At 44.2% G+C, this 20,567-nt stretch overlaps 1 protein-coding gene and 1 long non-coding RNA gene across 2 annotated transcripts; both read left to right on the top strand.

The window, feature by feature from the left end:
* The first annotated feature begins 11,191 nt into the window (after positions 1-11,191).
* Positions 11,192-12,190, top strand: LOC140974935 (uncharacterized). Its single transcript, XM_073438427.1, has 2 exons — positions 11,192-11,626; positions 11,753-12,190. Exons 1-2 carry the CDS (start codon positions 11,192-11,194, stop codon positions 12,188-12,190), a joined length of 873 nt encoding a protein of 290 aa, XP_073294528.1.
* A 3,964-nt stretch (positions 12,191-16,154) lies between these two features.
* LOC140975836 (uncharacterized) lies at positions 16,155-16,631 on the top strand. Its single transcript, XR_012175064.1, has 3 exons — positions 16,155-16,219; positions 16,422-16,489; positions 16,557-16,631. It is a non-coding gene; the product is annotated as an uncharacterized lncRNA (long non-coding RNA).
* Positions 16,632-20,567: the final 3,936 nt, after the last annotated feature.

Raw genomic sequence — 20,567 nt, 5'->3', positions numbered from 1 at the left:
CCGGGAGTGCATTACCAAATCGTCCGGCGTATAGGAGCAATCCGGAGGAGGCTAAAGAGCTTCAACGACAGGTAAGTGAGTTGTTAGATAAGGGTTTTGTGCGTGAGTCCATGTCCCCTTGTGCTGTGCCTGTTTTGTTAGTTCCTAAGAAAGATGGTTCATGGCGTATGTGTGTGGATTGTAGGGCAATCAATAACATAACCATTAAGTATAGGCATCCCATTCCTAGACTAGATGATATGTTAGATGAATTGCATGGTTCTTGTATCTTTAGCAAAATTGATTTGAAGAGTGGTTATCACCAAATTAGGATGAGGGAAGGTTATGAGTGGAAAACTGCTTTTAAAACCAAGTGCGGGTTGTATGAGTGGATGGTGATGCCATTTGGCTTAATTACCGCTCCTAGCACCTTTATGAGGTTAATGAACCATGTCTTGCGTGCATACATAGGGAAAGTTGTTGTTGTTTACTTTGATGATATCCTAGTATATAGCAAAGACTTGGATGAGCATGTTTATCACTTAAAACTTATGCTAATCACACTAAGGGCTGAAAATCTAAATGCTAACCTAAAGAAATGTGATTTTTGTACAAGCAAACTTGTCTTCCTTGGTTTTGTGGTAAGCTCACAGGGGATACAAGTGGATGAAGACAAGGTAAGTGCTATTCGAGATTGGCCATCGCCTACTACTGTGGGTCAAGTCCGAAGTTTTCATGGACTTGCAAGCTTCTATCGGAGGTTTGTAAAGGATTTTAGCACATTGGCAGCACCCATGACAGCGGTGATCAAGAAGAACGTTCCATTCCATTGGGGAGAGGAGCAAGAGAAGTCTTTTAATACTATTAAGCAAAAATTAATTAATGCTCCTTTACTTGTTTTGCCTGACTTTGCTAATACGTTTGAAATTGAATGTGATGCTTCAGGTGTAGGTAGGTATCGGCGGAGTTTTGATGCAAGGAGGACGGCCCGTGGCGTACTTTAGTGAGAAGCTCAATGGAGCAGCGCTGAACTATCCCACGTATGACAAGGAGTTCTACGCACTTGTGAGGACTCTAGAGACGTGGCAGCACTACTTAAGGCCCAAGGAGTTTGTGATTCATACGGATCATGAGTCTCTAAAGCACCTTAAGGGACAACAGAAGTTGAACAAAAGACATGCCAAGTGGGTGGCGTTCATTGAAACATTCCCCTACATCATCAAGTACAAACAAGGTAAGGAAAATGTAGTGGCCGACGCACTATCACGAAGGTACATACTTTTCTCTACTTTGGAGTCTAAAATTTTGGGGTTTGAGCATGTCAAGGAGTTGTATGTGCTAGATGACGATTTTAAGAATGTGTTTGAAACTTGTATGCATGGTCCACATGATAAATTCTATTTGCATAATGGTTTCTTGTTTAGAGAAGATAGGTTGTGCATCCCTAGATCATCCGTTCGTGAATTACTTGTTAGGGAGGCACATGGGGGTGGTTTGATGGGACACTTTGGTGTGGCAAAAACTTTAAGTGCGTTGCATGAACATTTCTATTGGCCACACATGAAGCGTGATGTTGAGCGTGTTTGTGATAAGTGCATAACTTGTAGACAAGCTAAGTCTAGAACACAACCACATGGATTGTATACACCACTTCCTGTTCCTAGTGAGCCTTGGGTTGACATTTCTATGGACTTTGTTTTGGGGTTGCCTAGGACTAAGAAGGGGAGGGATTCAATATTTGTTGTTGTTGATAGATTCTCTAAGATGGCACATTTCATTGCTTGTCACAAAACTGATGATGCGTCTCACATTGCGGATTTGTTCTTTAGAGAAGTCGTTAGGTTGCATGGCATGCCTAGGACTATTGTTTCTGACCGTGATGTTAAATTCTTGAGTTACTTTTGGAAGACTTTATGGGCTAAACTTGGCACAAAATTGTTGTTTTCTACTACTTGTCATCCTCAAACGGATGGGCAAACTGAAGTTGTCAATAGGACATTAGGAACACTTTTGCGTGCTATTCTTAAAAAGAACTTGAAGAATTGGGAAAATTGTTTGCCATTTGTTGAGTTCGCTTATAATCGTCGAGTGCATTTTACTACGAACTATTCGCCATTTGAAATTGTTTATGGTTTTAACCCTTTGACTCCGTTAGATTTGATGTCTTTACCTGTGAGTGAAAGGTTAAACATGGATGGGAAAAAGAAGGCGGAATTTGTTAGGAGTTTGCATGAGAAGGTCAAAGCTAATATTGAAAAGAAGAATGAACGATACACCAAGCAAGCCAACAAGGGAAAGAAGAAGGTGATATTTGAGAAAGGTGATTGGGTGTGGCTACACTTGAGGGAGGAAAGGTTCCCCGAGAAGAGACGTTCTAAACTATTACCTAGGGGTGATGGACCATTTCAAGTACTTGAAAGGATCAATGACAATGCCTACAAACTCGATCTACCAGGTGAGTATAACGTGAGTTCTGCTTTCAATGTTAGTGACTTGTCGTTGTTTGATGTAGGTGACGAGCTGGATTTGAGGACAAATCCATTTCCAGAAGGGGAGGATGATGCGAACATGGATGTGCACGTCCCAAGGAAAGCATGGGATCCCTTAGAGTTACCAGCGGGATCAATCACGAGGGGACGACTGAAGAAGTTTAAAGAGGCGTTGAGGGGATTATGAGCAAGGAAGAAGGACTTACAAGCAAGGTGCAAAGTGCTGACGGGTTCGAGATGCATGGAAATAAGTTTGAGAGCCAAAGGAACGTTATTCAAGTGCTAAATCAAGAGGAGTCCAGATACAACGGCGCCCGAGCGGCCAAATCTTACCGCCCGAGCGCCAAACATACTGTCCCGGTCGTGAACTCCAGAATCAGCGACGCCCGAGCGGTAAAATATTACCGCCCGAGCGCGACCTGTCCAGAAGACTCCGCGCCCGAGCGGTTGAATCTCGCGCTCGAGCGCGCCTTGTTCCTAGAAACATTATCTTTTCCTATTTTAGAGTTTTAATTAGTTAGGTAACTAGATTTATCATATCTTTTGATTTGTAGTCAATATATGTACGAAAAATAAAACATTTTTCAGATTATCATTGATATTTTATAAAAGTTTTTGAGTTTTCTCTCAACTTTTTCAAGGCTTTAGCTTTGTAAACAAAAATCAAACTTATCAAAGTTTTTAACTTTGTGGCGTTTGTCGATCGTGCTTGTGCGGATTGTCTTAGACTTGTTCTTTGAAGGTTCGTCATAATTTTCGATTGTTTATCTCGTGATTATTTGTTGCTAAACTTCTCATAGTTTAGAGGTGAAAATCACAACACACACACTTGATTCAAAAGATTGGGACAACACGAATTCCTTGTTCGATATTAAATTGAGGGCGCGATTCATGTTTAATCGTGTTTGCTTTTATTCGTACGTGGATTCACATCACGATATCTTTTCTGAACCGGCTTGCTGTTATAGTAATTGGAGTAGCCATTTGAATATTTTCTGCTAAATCTTTTTGATGACTGACTACGTGAGTCAGTTAAAACTTTTGGGCTATAACCAATACCATATCTTCTAGCTTTGTTCGTACTTTCAGTGGGCTGTTCAACAAGTTTACTTGGCTCAGCTTGTTCTTGTACCATAATTGATTTGACAAAGTGAATGTATTTCCCTTTATCCATATTCAGTTTTGGTCGAGTATCATTGGGAATCATTTCATCTTGGGTGCTGAACCGTAAACAAGTTTTATCAGTAACTGATTTCTGTGAGTTCTGCATTTCAGTTAATGCAACAGATGATTTGTTCCAAGCCTGAATGAGCTTAGTTTGATTTGAATTCTCAAGTGTCAAATTTTGAATCATTGATTGATTCATGCTCTTTTCAGCATTGAGATCAGCAATCTCCCTTTTCAGACTCAACAAATCAACTGATTCATTAGTTTTAGTTTTATTGTCTATGGGATCAGTTTGCTTTGCTCTGGTCTTTTCAAACGATAAGGCAAGCTTATGATACTCATTAACCATGTCATGAAGAGTTGATGAAGATGGTGATGAAGATACAATGCCCAAATCCTCTGTGCAGACCCATGTTGCTATGAATGCTCATGAAAATATGAGACATTTCTGGATAGGGTTGAATCTTGAGTTGTTTGATCGTATGTAATCAAACAACCCAGTATCGTTTAAGGGTGCAGTGGCAAGGATTAGATGATTGAGTTAGTGATGAAGGAGCATGGGGCTTAGGAATGATTATTAGTGACAATACTTTATAAAATGTCTGCTAATCGTTTTCTTAAAACGTGCTAGAAATTTTTATTTTTTTCCTAAACCTCACTAAATCGGCCGAGATGCATAATCACATGCATAAAATATTTTGGAACTATTTTAAAAGTAAAACAAACAACTATTTTACCAAACCTCAAAACATTATTTGAAAAGTATAGCCCATACTATCACCTCTCAAAAAAATCACTCTTAATCATGAAAAAATCCATAAAATATCCTTAACATAATTTAAAATCATAAATCATAAACTAGTGCGGAAAACTAGCGTCGGTCCTCGGGTTATGTGCACCTTCAGTCAAGCAAAGTCAACCATCAAGACCTCTATTAACATTATTATCATAATGACCTGCATCAATCACATCTAGCGAGTCTAAAGAATGAACACACCATAATCTTGATAACAAGTAATACATATACAGAACACATGCACCGTAAAAATAATTTTACTTAAAATATCGTTTTCATGAAGATGTATAAACCTTGAGCAATAACATTTTCATGATGCATAAACTTTAACTAAAAACATTTTCATAAACTTTTTCATATCATCATAAACATATCCTTATTCATCATATTCATATTCATATCATCATCAACTTATACGTATTCATTTTTCCTTTCGTTGAATTCAGATCGTTAATTGTGACTTTCGTGTTCATCTACGTCTACGTGTTGGGCGATGGATCCATCTACATGTAACATAAGTACTGGGCGGCGGGGACACCAGCAACACTCTCACCGGTCAACTAGGCCTTGGCCTATCTTCAACGAATGGAAATACGATCGTCGAGCTCCATCTGGGGCCTTCTCCCATAAATGAGCTCTCTCTGGAGCCTTTTCCCTCACGATATCCCCATTCTTATCCTCATATCCTCATATTCGTATCAATGAAAATACGATCGTCGGTCTCCCACTGGTGTGAGGTTGGATAACACTTCGACATACTTCTCGGTTTTTACTCGTATGGACTCGAAACTTAACCAAACTTGAACCAAAGCTTAATAACACCTAAATAACCCATATTCAACCCAAATCAAGCCAATCAGAAGCCTTGAACAACCTAGGATACCTAGTGAAATTTTTTTCTTATTCCTTTGAAAACCTTATCCACCCTAGCCTTGTAATTTTCGATCCTAGCCCTCAAGCGACTCGACCAGCCCCTATGAGCTCTTCCTAGGACCATGACTGAACCCCTAACACGCTGCTGGAAAGGACCTAAAAGACCTAGAACCTCAGCCCCTCAACCCATCAACTAAGCATGCACCCGTTTCCCCCAAACCCGTCCAAGCGCATGCACATCTACCTTGCCCTTCGAGCCACCCTCTTGCCCCCATATTAGGAACATCATGCAGCCCACTTAAGTCTACTGGACCCTCCTCAACCGCAGCTAGCAGCCGTGACCCTCAAAGACTCTTAGTCGAAGAGTTCTTTCCCTTAAGGAGTCTATTTTCGTTTTTGTTCCTTCCCTATTTTTTCCAGCCCTTAGACATACACCTAGGGACCCTTAAATATGTGGAAAAACACCCCTTCAAGTACCTCAACCATGGCAGCCCCTTTGTGCATCATTATGAAGAGTTTTAAAAAATGAAAACACTAGTTTTGTGCATGTATAGCCATAAAAACGAAAATATAACAGTTGTATCATGTTTTTCATGCAATCATGTATCAAACACATACTATGGTGTGAAAGATGAGAAAAAGGAGATTAAGACGTGCCTTTGCGTATTTTACGCACGAATTTCCGTTGACGATTGAAGAACGACGACGAGGAGGGCCTTGGCTTGAAAAACTAGGAAGAACTTGGTGCTTTTTCTTTAAATCTCTTTGTGTGTGCATGTGTTGTGTTGAGGGAATTTGTGTTTGTAAATTGTTTGGGTGTGGCGTGGGTTATGGGGACTATGGGGTGGGTTTTTAGTTTAAATAATGCTTAGAATCCTACTTAAACTCTAATTGCTAGTTTAGGCCCATTAACCATATTCATTAGGCCCAATTAGCCCATTAGTGTTTAATTAATATATTAAAAATAGTTTTGTTTAAGTAAGTTTGTGAATTTATTAGCCGAGTTGCCCACAAGTTCGTATTTTTGTTGAAAAACCAACACCGATAAAAATTACGCCCGGCGTATAAAATAACCTCAAAATTCCTTATTATCATAAAAATAATAAAAAACATCACTCATATTTTAAATAATTAAAAATAATTATTTAATGAAATCATTTTCTATTTTTCAGTTCTCGGTCTCCGTTTCTCGATCGCAACTCGAATAAATTTTAAAAATACATTTTAATTCAATTATGTAGAAAAATATATTTTAAACATGTCAATATGCACAACATAAATAATTTATGCAATTAAAAAAATTAATTGAAATACACAAGGAATTTAATAACTCAAATGCATGTGGTTTACGTGGACCTTTAATTTTCGGGGAAGTACACTTTAAGTTTCAGAAGGGTTTATCTTCTTCTTCTTCCCCATATGGGAATCGACTTCTTCTTCATCCCCATTTGGGATGCGTCAATTTGGTTCACTATGTGTTGAGAGTCGTAGAGGTATTTCTCAGTATGTTCACAGAGAGAGAGGGGAGTCTAGATGGGTGAGGTGTTTTTGTTATGGGGAACCTCATTTGATCAGATAGTGCACATAGACCGAGATCTCTTGTTATTATGTGGCGGTGTGGCCATCTGGCAAGACAGCGTCCTAATCATGAGGGGCAGCGAGAGTTTAGGGGTGATAAAGGTAGATCCTGAGAGAGAGGAGGATGTTAGCCTCAAAAGTTTACACCATGACCTTATGGAGGTCAGCCACGTATGCAGGGAGCTAGTCCGCCTCATGCACATGTGTATTCTTTGATATGAGAGCACGCATAGGAGGCACAAGAGGTGATGATAAAGGTAAGTGTTATTTATGTTCTTATCTTGCTTATATCATTGTTGATACTGGTGCCTCTCATGCTTTTATATTGTCGAGATTTGTGGTTGAGCATCATATGCGCCCGTATCCATTTTCTCTGCCTCTTTCTGTTTCCACACCATCTGGACTTGATATATCAATCATATTAATAATATCATAAGATATTATTTCTTATGAGGGCTACGAGATGAGATCTGATATGATTATTCTTGAGATGACTGATATTTATTTTATTGTGAGAATTGATGTACTGAGAAGATATTGTGCTACAGTTGATTGTTATCAGCGTAAAATATATTTTTACACAAATCAAAGAGAGGGTTGTATCTTTTATGGGAAGGATTCTCGTCCACGTATTCTATTGATATCTGATATCTGGATGTCTTGATTATTGGAGCACGAACATGATATTTATCTGATTTATGTTGTAGATATCATAGAGAAAAAGAAGGAGGTGGAAATAGATGAGATATATGTATTTGCAGATTTTGCTGATGTATTTCCTGATAGATTCCAGGCTTTCCTACAGCCCGTGAAATGGAGTTTGAGATCAATTTGATGCTAGGTACTTATCATATTTCTCGTTCTCTTACAGAAAGACACCAATAGTGCTGAGAGATTTGAAAGCCTAGTCACAAGACTTGCTAGACAAAAGGTACATTCGTCCTAATGTATCGCCTTGGGATGACCAGTCCTATTTGTAAAAAAGAAAGATAGAACGATATGGCTTTGTATGACAATCGGCAGCTGAATAAGATAACAATTAAGATACCCTCGTATTGATGATTTGTTTGACTAGTAGCAGGGGAACTCATTGTATTCGAATATAGATTTGAGATCAGGATATCATCATATATGAGTTGGGGATGAGGATGTTTAGAAGACATCATTCAAGACCAACTATGGTTGTTGGAACATTTCATGTTCGCAATCTTTATTTTGATGTTAACAAAACTTGTTATTTTGTTTCTAATGATTTATCGAAGTGCGCAGGAAACTGTAACTGATCAGGCTTCGAACTGATCAGTTAACCAAGACAAAACTGAAGCTTTCAAGAAGCAAACTGAAAGTGTCAACTGATTGCCCAAACTGAATTAGTCCAACTGAAGTATCAAAGACCAGTTCAACTGATTGTCCAGCTGACATGCAGTTCAACAGAAGACTTTCAAATGCCCGGCCAGCTGATGAAGTGCTCAACTGATGAAGAGCCCAACTGACCAGTTCAACTAATAAAGTGAAATCAGTTCAACTGACGAGTCATCTGATTTCACCATCCCAACAGAAGATCAGTTCAGATGATCAGTTAAGTGCATCAGTTAGGAATCAATCAGTTGCAGATCAAGACAAGCTTATCTAAGGGGATTCCAGTTACGCACAACGATACAAAAGCTATTGTACGATCAAGGTAAAATAATGGACGTTGCAGCAATACTTAAAGACAAAATGTTCCAGCATAGATGTCGGAAAAGTCGAGACACAAATCTCAAGGAACGCATTCAAGCTGCAACGGATACAATTATTGACTCTCAATGTACGATCAGTTTCTCACCTATAAATAGAAAATTAGTGAAGACCATTAAACAAGAGTGTGTGAAGATACAGATAAAGGGCAAGCATTTTGTATATCAGCTTACTAGAAGCAATTAGCCCAGAAGGAACAATTCTTTGTGTTATCAACTTAGATTAAAAGCACAATTCTCTCAGCGTGTGAGAACACTTTCGTGTTGTACTCAGATATCAGTTCTCACACACACACACACGAACACTCAAATATAGTTTGAACAAAGACAATAAACTTGTGTATGTAGTCTTTGACACACAGATGTTAAACAAGTGTGGGCTGGAAGGTGCTGCCTTCATTCTAGTCTAGAAGTTCAGTTAGGAAGTATGGTAAGTCCTAAGGTGAGTGGGTTTGTACAATTCGTTGTATAGATCAATGTATTCTAGTGGATCCTACCCGAGGTGGTAGAAGGGGTGACGTAGGAGCGGTTGAAGTCTCCGAACATCCAAAAACATATCATGTGTTATTTAACTGTCTAACTAGCGTTTTCAAAATGATTTGATCAGTAAGAGCATCCGTCAGTTCAGTTTCCACCATAACTGAACTGATATATGCCAACAACTGATTCTCTTAATATTTCAGTTATTCAGTTGCACATTATATAAAATATATCAGTTTTTCTTAACGAGGGATTACTTCGAGTGTTTTCCGCTTGATTTTTAGTCAAACTCGATTTAATCCATCGGTGTAAATATTTTTAGAACACGAGCTATTGCAGCTCATTGATTTATTAGGTTAAAAGCACCTCAAAGGTGCCGAGAAAACGATCCATCAATAGTCATTATGAGTTCTTAGTTATGCCATTTGGTTTAACGAATTCTCCAACTGTATTTATGAGTTTGATGAATACTGTATTTCAACTTTATCTCGATCAGTTTTTTATTTTGTTTCTTGATGATATATTGATATATTCCCGAAGTGATGCAGACCACATATGGCATTTGAATTCGGTATTACAGATATTTGCAAGATAGACAATTGTATGCCAAACTTAGTAAATGTGAGTTTTTTCTTGATTGAATGGTCTTCTTGGGTCATGTTATATCGAAAGATGACATCTCTATTGATGCAAAGAAATTAGAAGTCGTGTTATAGTGGTCTGCACTTAAATCTGTACCAGAGACTCATAATTTCTTGAGTTTAGCAGGTTGTTATCGTCGATTTATTGAAGGTGATACCCCCGATTCGGGGACAGGCTCGGCCCACTCTCGGTAGCCCACAAGGCCCAACGATCACGAGCCCATGTGAGGTCTCCTACCGCGTGATTCTAGGTGGTCATCCGGGAGGTCACTTCGGCCGACCTCCACGTGGAACTGATGTACCGACCTCCCAATAGGGTCCGAGCCGACCTCCTCCGCCTACCTCTCGCAATGATTTTTTGCATCGATTAGGGTAGTGGCCGACCTCCCGAGCCGAGGTCCCATGGACGGCCAAGCTCATACTTGCGAGGTCCCTTACTTAGACACTAGCAGACAGACCGCGGGAATCAAGCCCAGAAAGATAAAGCCCATTAAGATTTACCAAATCTGGCAGGATTTAAGCCAAATCTATAAGATATAATCAAATCTTTCGCAAGATTCCGAAGATCTAAATCTACCAAAACAGGATTTTATGGTTCTCCTATAAATACCAGGTTTCGTTCATTATTTATTCATTCAGATATTCACATTCTCTTAGCACACACATTACTCTCTCAATTTTCTATTCTCTGACTTGAGCGTCGGAGGGGCTACGTCGGAACAACCTTCCGGCCCCCTTCTAACGTTCTTATTTGTGGTTCCAGATTTCGAGAGTCTGATCCGACCTCCCAGCCATCGTTCCAAGGTTTGATTTGAGCTCTCTAAGCAAAGATCCGACCTCCCAGTTACCATCACTGATTTTAGCAACATCAATTGGCGCCGTTTGTGGGAACATACTGAGAAGACGTAAGACATGTGGGGACGAAGAGGTTTAAGGACAGGCCCTAGGGGTGAGCGAGGAGGTCATGGAGGGGGTCAAGGGAGAGGAGTGGCTGATCTTACCCTAGACCAACTTGCCCAGCTGATTAACAGGTCCGTGGATGAGGCCCTACGTCGGAATCGGTCCCCATCACCTCCACCGCAACAACCACCTAATCCTCCTCCTCCTCCCCCTCCTGAGCATCTAGAAGCCATATGGGAGGAAATCAGAAGGCTTGGCAGGCAAGTGGGAGGTCGACCTCTTATGCTGGACAGAGAAAGCCTGCTCTCTCTAGAAATACTGAACGAGGACCTCCCGCCCAACTTTCGTCAGCCAACAGTTAGAGATTACGACGGGAATACCGACCCCGAAGAACATTTGGGGAGGTTTAATAATGCTGCCCTGCTCCACTGATACTTAGATGGGGTGAAATGCCGAGTCTTCCTTACCACCCTGGTGGGACAGGCTCAGAGGTGGTTCGATCTGCTGCCACCGCATTCCATCACCAGCTTCCAGGAATTTAGTACTATCTTCATGAACCAATATGCCACCAGCAAAAGATATTTGAAGACCTCCCTGGGCTTGTTCAATGTGAAGCAAAGTGATGCGGACTCATTGAGGGATTTCATCAAACGGTTTAATGAAGAAGCCTTGGAGGTCCCAGCTGCAGCCACCGAAACCCTGGTAAATGCCTTCACGCAAGGCCTTCGTGGGGGACAGTTCTTTAATTCTTTGGTAAAAAAGCCCCCCCACAGCTATGATGAGCTCCTTAGCCGTGCTGAGAAATATGTGAACCTTGAGGATGCACAGAGACAAAAACGTATGGACGACAAGCCGGGAGACAGAGACAAGGGAAAGGAAAAAGTTGAGCCGAGCAGGAAGAGGCCTGCGGAAAGATCAGATGAACGAGGCCGAGTTCCGGGACCTTTCCCTTATGCCCCATTGGCTATGAGTTTGGAAAGAGCCATGGCAATCTGTGAAGAGAGGAGAAAGTAAGAGCGCCCAAAACAAGCCGAAAAAAGGCCACGGTTACCTCCCTCGGATAAGTTCTGTGAACTCCATCAAGAATACGGTCACATTACCAATGACTGCCAGAGACTGGGAGATGAGGTGCAGAGGATCATGCAGAGGGATCCTCACATGAAGAACCTATTAGCCCGACCAGAAGGAAGGTACCGAGAGGACAGGAGAGGTCGAGGACCCCCCTGGGTAAATCAGAGACCACCGAAAGAGGACCGACCCAACCAGGGGGGCCGAGCAGGCCCTCAGCAGCAACAGGGACCTCAAGTCAAACAAATAGCCAATGACCTGACCCGAGGAATAATACACATGATATCTGGTGGTGCAACCGATGGTGATTCAAGAAGGGCTCGGAAAGCCCACGGTAGGAGATTGGAGAGCCTGGGAGTAGACCTAGCTCCCAAGTCCGATCCCACCATCAGCTTCGGGCCCGAGGACCTGAAACGTATTGTGGCACCCCATAACGATGCCTTGCTAGTAACTCTCACTGTCGCCAATTATGATGTGGCGTGAATCTTTGTGGACACCGGAAGCTCAGTGAATATTCTTTTCAAAAAGACCATTGATCAAATGAAAGTGGAAGGGTTCGAGTATGACCCCATCTCTACGCCTTTATTTGGCTTCACGGGGCACGCGGTCCAAACCATTGGACAAATCATGCTTCCCTTGTCTTTGGGAACTGGACCACATCGCATCACGAAGATGACTTGTTTTACTATGGCAGATGCCCCTTCTTCGTACAACGGGTTATTGGGTCGACCGGCCCTGGCCGACTTCCGAGCTGTGAGTTCTACTTATCATCAAAAGTTAAAATATCCTTCGGGAAGCCATGTGGGAGTTGTATGTGGAGATCAGAAGTCCTCACGCCGCTGCTATGTCGATGAGGTAAAGGTTGAATTGAAGAGGTCCCGAACTGATGTAGGGATGATTGAAACTCAAAAAAGAATGATCTCCAGAAATGAGGCTCAACTCATATCAGAGGAAGAACTAGAGATCGTGGAAATAGGAGCCCAGCAGCACGTTAGGGTGGCGGCCGACCTGGAACCTGAAACTAAGAATGATTTGTTGGCTTGTTTAAAGGCTAATCCAGACGTGTTCGCCTGGTCTCCTCAAGAGCTTCAAGGGGTCAGCCCGGAAATCATGGAGCACCGTCTTAATATACTTCCTGAAGCTCGACCAGTTAAACAGAAGAAGAGGCACTTCGGCCCCGAAAAAGACAAGATAATAAAGGAGCAGGTGGACGAGCTTCTTAGAGCAGGACACATACTGGAGGTCTTTTTCCCAACATGGTTGTCAAATGTTGTCCTGGTCCCTAAGAGCTCTGGAAAATGGAGGATGTGTGTTGATTTCAGAGATCTTAACAAAGCTTGCCCGAAAGATTGTTACCCTTTACCGAGGATCGACCAACTGGTCGACTCCACCGCAGGTCATCAATACTTGTGTCTAATGGATGCTTATCAAGGATACCATCAGATACCACTAGCGGAGGAAGACCAGGATAAAGTAAGCTTCATCACCTCCGAAGGGACATTCTGTTATGTGGTAATGCCTTTCGGGTTAAAAAATGCAGGAGCCACTTATCAAAGGCTCATGGACAAGGTTTTTTCAGCTCAGGTTGGAAGAAATGTGGAGGTCTATGTGGATGATATTCTAGTAAAATCCAAGAGTTCCACCGACGTCATAAAAGACCTCTGTGAGACCTTTGCCACCCTAAGAACTTATGGGCTGAAGCTGAACCCCCAGAAGTGCACATTTGGGGTCAGGAGCGGAAAGTTTCTGGGATATATGGTAACAGAAAGAGGAATTGAAGCCAACCCCGAGAAAGTGAAGGCCATTCAATCTATGTCACCCCCCGGGAATCTCCGGGAGGTTCAGAAGCTTGCCGGGAGAATCGCAGCTTTGTCGAGATTCATTTCAAGAGCAGCACATCGAAGTCTGCCTTTTTTCCGTATTCTCAGAAAAGCTAAGAAGTTTGAGTGGGATGAAGAATGTGTAAAGGCCTTTGATGATTTAAAGAAGTACTTGGCTGAGCTCCCCATACTAGCCAAACCAGCTCCAGGAGAACAACTGTATGTTTATCTCTCGGCCACGGAAACGGCTGTAAGCTCAGTTTTAATCAGGCAAAGAGGTACTGAACAGAGTCCCGTATATTACATCTCTCATGCACTCAAAGGGGCAGAGCTCAGATATACAGTGGTAGAGAAACTTGCTCTAGCTTTGGTCACAACAGCTCGAAGACTAAGGCCATACTTCCTTTCTCACCCCATTATGGTCCTCACTAACAGCCCTCTCGGGAAGATAATGACTCATGCCGATATCTCGGGAAGGCTGGTGAAATGGACCACGGAACTGGGGGAGTACGACATTCAATATGGACCCAGGACCGCAATAAAAGCGCAGGCCTTGGCTGATTTTCTTGCTGAAACTCTACATGTCGAAATAGAAGATCTTTGGAAAGTATATGTGGATGGTTCGTCCACCAATGAAGGCAGTGGAGTCGGTGTGTTATTGATCTCTCCGAAAGAGGATGAACTAAAGTTGGCTGTGAGACTAGACTTCAGGGCATCCAACAATGAGGCAGAGTATGAGGCGGTTTTAGCAGGTCTAAGAGCGGCACGGCAGGTCGGGGCCACTCGGGTTCACATTTTTTCTGACTCTCAGTTGGTGGCCCATCAAATGAATGGATCTTATGATATCAAGAATGAAAGACTGATGGAGTATGTAAAGGCAGTGGAGGCGGCCAAAGAACTCTTTACGGAACTCGTGTTTAAGCAAATCCCTAGGGAGGAGAATGAGGGGGCCGACTCCCTTGCCAAAATGGCAAGCTCACTTCACAGTTGGAAATCAAGAGATGCGGTAGTCCAAGTAGAGCTAAGTCCCTCTCTGTACTATCCTTCTCCCGAATCCGAGGACAATGACTGGCACTCTGAGTTATTAGATTACATGAAAAATGGGGTGCTCCCTAAAGATCCCAAAAAAGCATACAGGATGAAGCGAAGGAGCCTTCGGTTTGTAGTTGTCAATGGAGATCTATACAAGAGGTCACTCTCACAACCTCTTCTCAAGTGCTTGGGTCCCAAGCAATCTAGCTACGTGCTAAGGGAAATTCATGAAGGCTGTTGCGGGAATCACTTGGGATCTTACTTTCTGGCACGGAAAGCACTTCTGGCCGGTTATTTCTGGCCCACTATGCTGGAAGATGCTCTAGCCATTGTTGTCTCGTGCAACAGTTGCCAACGTCATGCAAAGCTTCAACATCAGCCGGCCGCATTAATGAAGAGTATTGTGGCAGCCTGCCCGTTTGACCAATGGGGAATCGACATTGTTGGACCTTTTCCCCCAGCTCCAGCCCAGAAGAAGTTCTTGCTTGTTGCTATTGATTACTTTTCAAAATGGGTCGAGGATGAGGCTTTAGCCAAGATAACTGAAAATGAGGTACTCAAATTTCTCTGGAAGAACATTGTCTGCAGGTTTGGGGTCGCGAGGAAGCTGATATCTGATAATGGAAGACAGTTTCAAGGGAGCCGGATCCAAGCCTGGTGCAAAGAGATGAAGATTCAACAGCACTTCACCTCCGTGGCCTACCCTCAGTGTAATGGGCAAGTGGAGGTCACCAATAGATCCTTGGTGCAGAGCCTTAAGACCCGACTTGGGAGCGCAAAAGGTAATTGGGTGGAGGAACTCCCAGTGTCCTGTGGTCATATCGGACTACCCCAAAGATTGGCACGGGGGAGACGCCTTTCAGCCTGGATTATGGAAACGAGGCAGTGCTTCTGGCAGAGATTGGTGAAGAGACATCCCGAGTAATATTCTATGATGAGAAAAACAATGAGAGGCGAGCAGCGGACTTGGATTTCCTAGAAGAAAAGAGGGAAGCTGCGGCCATGAGAATGGAAGCTTACAAAAGACGCATAGCCCAATCCTACAATAAGAAAGTGATTCAGAGGAGCTTCCAAGTCGGAAACCTAGTTTGGAAGAAGGTTCAAGAAGAGAAGGTCGGAAAGCTGGACCCAAGATGGGAAGGACCGTTCAAAGTGGTGGAGAAGCTCAGCTCGGGTGCTTACTACTTAGAAGACTGGACAGGGAAGAAATTGAAGAGGCCATGGAATGCTTATCACCTCCGCAAATACTATGCTTAGATAGTGTTAGGACTTTAGTTTTTTATATATTTAGTGTCATTTACTTTTGTTGCAAGGACATCAGGTTTTAATGCTTTATTTAGACATTAATAAACTTATGCATTTTGGTCAGAGATTACTATTGCATATTAGGGTTTTCACCCGATCTCAGTTCAGAAGCTTCAGAGCTCACCTCATCTTGGTTACGCTAAGTTTATAAGGGTTATCACCCGATGTTTGTTCAGGAGCCCAGAGCTCGCCTCATCTTGGTCACGCCAAGTTTATAAGGGTTTTCACCCAAAGTCAGTTCAGGAGCTTCAGAGCTCACTTCATCTTGGTTACGCAAAGTTTACAAGGGTTTTCACCCGATGTTTGTTCAGGAGCCCAGAGCTCACCTCATCTTGGTCACGCCAAGTTTATAAGGGTTTGCACCCAAAGTCAGTTCAGGAGCTTCAGAGCTCACTTCATCTTGGTTACGCTAAGTTTATAAGGGTTTTCACCCGATGTTTGTTCAGGAGCCCAGAGCTCATCTCATCTTGGTGACGCCAAGTTTATAAGGGTTTTCACCCGAAGTCAGTTCAGGAGCTTCAGAGCTCACCTCATCTTGGTGACGCAAAGTTTATAAGGGTTTTCACCCGAAGTCAGTTCAGGAGCCCAGAGCTCACCTCATCTTGGTCACGCCAAGTTTATAAAGGTTTTCACCCGAAGTCAGTTCAGGAGCTCCAGAGCTCACCTCATCTTGGTGACGCAAAGTTTATAAGGTTTTTCCCCCGCAGTCAGTTCAGGAGCCCAGAGCTCACCTCATCTTGGTCACGCCAAGTTTATAAGGGTTTTCACTCGAAGTCAGTTCAGGAGCTTCAGAACTCGCCTCATCTGGGTCACGCCAAGTTTATAAGGGTTTTCACCTGAAGTCAGTTCAGGAGCTTCAGAGCTCACCTCATCTTGGTTACGCCAAGTTTATAAGGGTTTTCACCCGATGTTTGTTCAGGAGCCCAGAGCTCACCTCATCTGGGTCACGCCAAGTGTATAAGGGTTTTCACCCTAAATCAGTTCAGGGGCCCAGAGCTCACCTCATCTTGGTCATGCCAAGTTTATAAAGGTTTTCACCAGATCTCAGTTCAGGAGACTCAGAGCTCACCTCGCCTTGGTTACGCTAAGTTTACAAGGGTTTTTACCCGTTCTCTACTCAAGAGCTCCAGAGATCGTTTCGGCTCGGCAAGAACTTATTTATTCGGTTGCTATTTTTACAAGTGTTTGGCCGAGCTCCCATGGCCGAACCGAGCCCTAACTCAGCGAGACATCATCTGGTTATTATATTGACAAGTGTTGGTCCGAGCTCCCATGGCCGAGCCAACCTCTTGCTCAGCGAGACCTCATCTGGTTATTATTGTCGTTTGGGCCGAGTCCCGCATCGCGGCCGACCTCCCTAGGGATGACCTCCTCTGAGGAGTCAACCTGTTTTGGGCCGAGCTCAATCGAAGGAGCTGACCTCTATAGGAGTTATATTACCAAATTATTATTCAAGTGTTGTGGCGAGCTCAGTCGAAGAGCCGACCTCGGTTGGAGTTATATTACCAAATTATTGTTAAGTGTTGCCCCGGGCTCCCAAAGCTTAGCCGACCTCTCTCAGCGTGACCTATTTTGGTTATCATTTTATTAATTGTTAGACTGAGCTCCAAGGGCCCAGCCGACTTTATCAGGCCACAGTTCCATTCGTGTTTTGCTGACCCCAAAAAAAAAAAAGACGAAAATAAGAAAGTTCTCATCAATATGTATCAGTACAGGATAAAGGAAAATTGAATAAAATTACAAATGAGCTGGGGTGGGAGGCCTAACTAATCAAGCTTCGGGAGGGAGGTTATCTACAACCTTTTGAGCATCAAAAAAATCGGCCGAGGCCCCCTCTGGAGGGTAACCGGCCTCCTTGAACTGAGCCACGGCGCCGTCAAAACCCACGTGTATAAAGCCAAGGGCCCTCTCAGCAACAATAAGGGCAAACTCTTCTCACTTCAAGAAGACCTCCTTGAAAACCTCAGAGCCCCTTTCCAGGTCAGCTTGAGCAGCCCTGGCCACCTCCTGAGAAGATCTGGCCTCCTCTTGAGACGCCTCAAGCCGGACCTCAGCCAACCGCAGTTCATTCTTTAATTTCAGGGCCTCAGGTGCAAATCCCTGGTGCATGTCTTTCTCCCTCCTCTTCGAGTTGGCCTTTTCCTTCTCAAAGGCCTCCGTCAGGTCAGCCAGTTTATTACTCAACTCAGCGTTACTGGCCTCGAAAGCCCTGGCATCCTTCGAGGACTGCTTCCGAAAATTGGTGGCCCTGAAAGCCACCTCAGCGTTCAGGAGGGCAGCCTGTACACAAAATTCAGTTAGGTTCAGGGGAGGTATGAGGAGATCACTTGAGGAACATTACCTCGGCGCTGGCAGTCGTGGACTGAGAGATGAGCTCGGACCAGTTGAGATCTGGAGGAAGCCAGCATCAGCCTCAGAGACGACATCCCGTAGCATAGCCCCCGCCAGAGGAGTGGGTCCTGTCCCTATTATCCGGAGGTCATCTCGGTACATATCGTAGAGGTTAGACCTGCAGCGGAGGACCCTTGAACGAGGGTCCGGCTTGGACTTACGCAGGGGCACAACATCGGTTGGGGGAAGTCCTAACTCCCCACTACTGCCGGACTGACCTAGCGGACCAGGGGTGCTAGGAGCTCGGCGCTTTCGAAAAGAGGCGCTCCCTGGGGCTTGCAGTGCCACAGTAACCGCCACCACAGTGACCTCTTCAGTACTGACCTCAGTGGCCACAGCTTTGCCTTTCTTCGCAGCATCCGAGCTGGTCTTCTGCTGCTGCTTCCGGGCTGCAACTTTTTGTATCAACGCATTCATGACTCTGTTAGCTGAGACAAGAAAAAGAGAGAGATGTGTTAAAAAAAAAAAAAGGGAGCCCGAGCCGAGTTCCATACCCTCATGACCCTGGGAGGAGACTTTGGCTGAGCTGAGCCCATAGTAGCACAAGAGGTCCTCGGTTAGAAGGGTTGGGGTATGGAAACGCCGACCCCGGATAGCCCCGAAGGGCTCGAGAAAAGTAGCACTTTTGCGGAAGCCCAGAGGTGGGCAAGGGAGCTCGGGGAGAGCAGCTCTCCATTGGGAGCAGATGTCCCATGGGTCCGAAGGTCGGACAAAAAAATAATGATGTTTCCAAAATTTATTGGAGCTTGGGGACCCCTCGAAGAATTCACAGTTTGGCAGAGCTGAGAAGTAGAAGGGACCCTCTTCTGACCTCTTGGGGAGGTAAAAATGGGAGAAGGTCAGGGGATCCACTGCGTAACCTAAAGCCTTGAAAAGAACAACAAAATTACACAAAGTGCGGAAGGCATTTGGGGTGAACTGGCCGAGGTGAATTTGGTAAAATTGGCTGAGCTGTTGGAAGAAAGAGGGGATCGGGAATCGAAGACCACCCTCTATCTGGTCTTGGTAAAAGGTATAGTAGCCAGGAGGGGGATTGTTAGCTCTCTCCTCAAAATGGGGAAAGATAAATTCATAATCAGCTGGGGCGTGGGAAAGAGCTCGGAGCCGAACCTCGTCTGAGACATCCAACCACGAAGGGTGGAGCTCGTACCAAGGATCAGGCGCCTCAATTAGCTCCTCAGGATGAGTGAGACCAAGCTGGTTCAGGGCCGCGCCGTCATCACCAGCTTCAAGGCGGGAGCTGATCCCCAAGTCCTCGGGATGCTCACCTTATCCTGAGATTTCCGTGAGGAGATCATACTGATCCACCTCTTGGAAGACCTCCTCTGAGGTCGGCGAAGAAGAACAATGTGGAGAAATCATGAGTAAAAAACTTACGGAAGATCGGGAGAATGAGTAGTAAATTGGGAGAAAGGGAATTCTGGGGGTCGGAACCGAGGTGAAGAGGGAAAATTTAAGAAAATGATTGAAGGAGGTGGGCCGGTATTTATAGAGGGACCAGAAGAAGATCGGACGGTTGATTTCGAATGGGTTGAACGACCAAGATCACCTTGTAATACGTGCAACTAGCCGTTGGACTGACAGGTGATAGCGACGTTTCATGATTAGGGCAGGAACCAACAAGGTCAGAAGCATAGAGCCTCAGCCCAGCAAAGGTATGACTTGACAACGGGTATGGCTATGGACTTCACATCTCGGCTCAGTTCAAACAGAGCTTTATCAGCTTCGCGCAGCAGCAAGCTAGGCTTGTTAGGTCAGCCTGCCCGGGAGCTTCGTTTTCCAGTCCAGAACAACCAAAAACTTAACTCAGTTAAAGGCTCACTCTTCAGGTCAGAAGCATTTGTCATCCTAAGCTCAGTACAGCTAACAGTATAAGCTATCTGAGATATTGAAGCTCGGTCAGAAGCTTCGCCCGTTAGGTGAGAACATATTACCACCTGTAACCTCATATCAGTATCGACAGAAGCCCTTAAGAAGCCATGGGCCACCGAGAGTTCGGACAATTACGAGCTTCGGGTCTACAACTTCAGCTCGACTTGAAGGAGGGACACGTGATACCCCCGATTCGGGGACAGGCTCGGCCCACTCTCGGTAGCCCACAAGGCCCAACGATCACGAGCCCATGTGAGGTCTCCTACCGCGTGATTCTAGGTGGTCATCCGGGAGGTCACTTCGGCCGACCTCCACGTGGAACTGATGTACCGACCTCCCAATAGGGTCCGAGCCGACCTCCTCCGCCTACCTCTCGCAATGATTTTTTGCATCGATTAGGGTAGTGGCCGACCTCCCGAGCCGAGGTCCCATGGACGGCC

The sequence above is a fragment of the Primulina huaijiensis genome, chromosome 4 (genome assembly GCF_012295235.1).
Source record: "Primulina huaijiensis isolate GDHJ02 chromosome 4, ASM1229523v2, whole genome shotgun sequence".
Lineage (NCBI taxonomy): Eukaryota > Viridiplantae > Streptophyta > Magnoliopsida > Lamiales > Gesneriaceae > Primulina > Primulina huaijiensis.
Note: the sequence above shows the minus strand (reverse complement) of the source record. Positions and strands in the feature narration are given on the sequence as shown.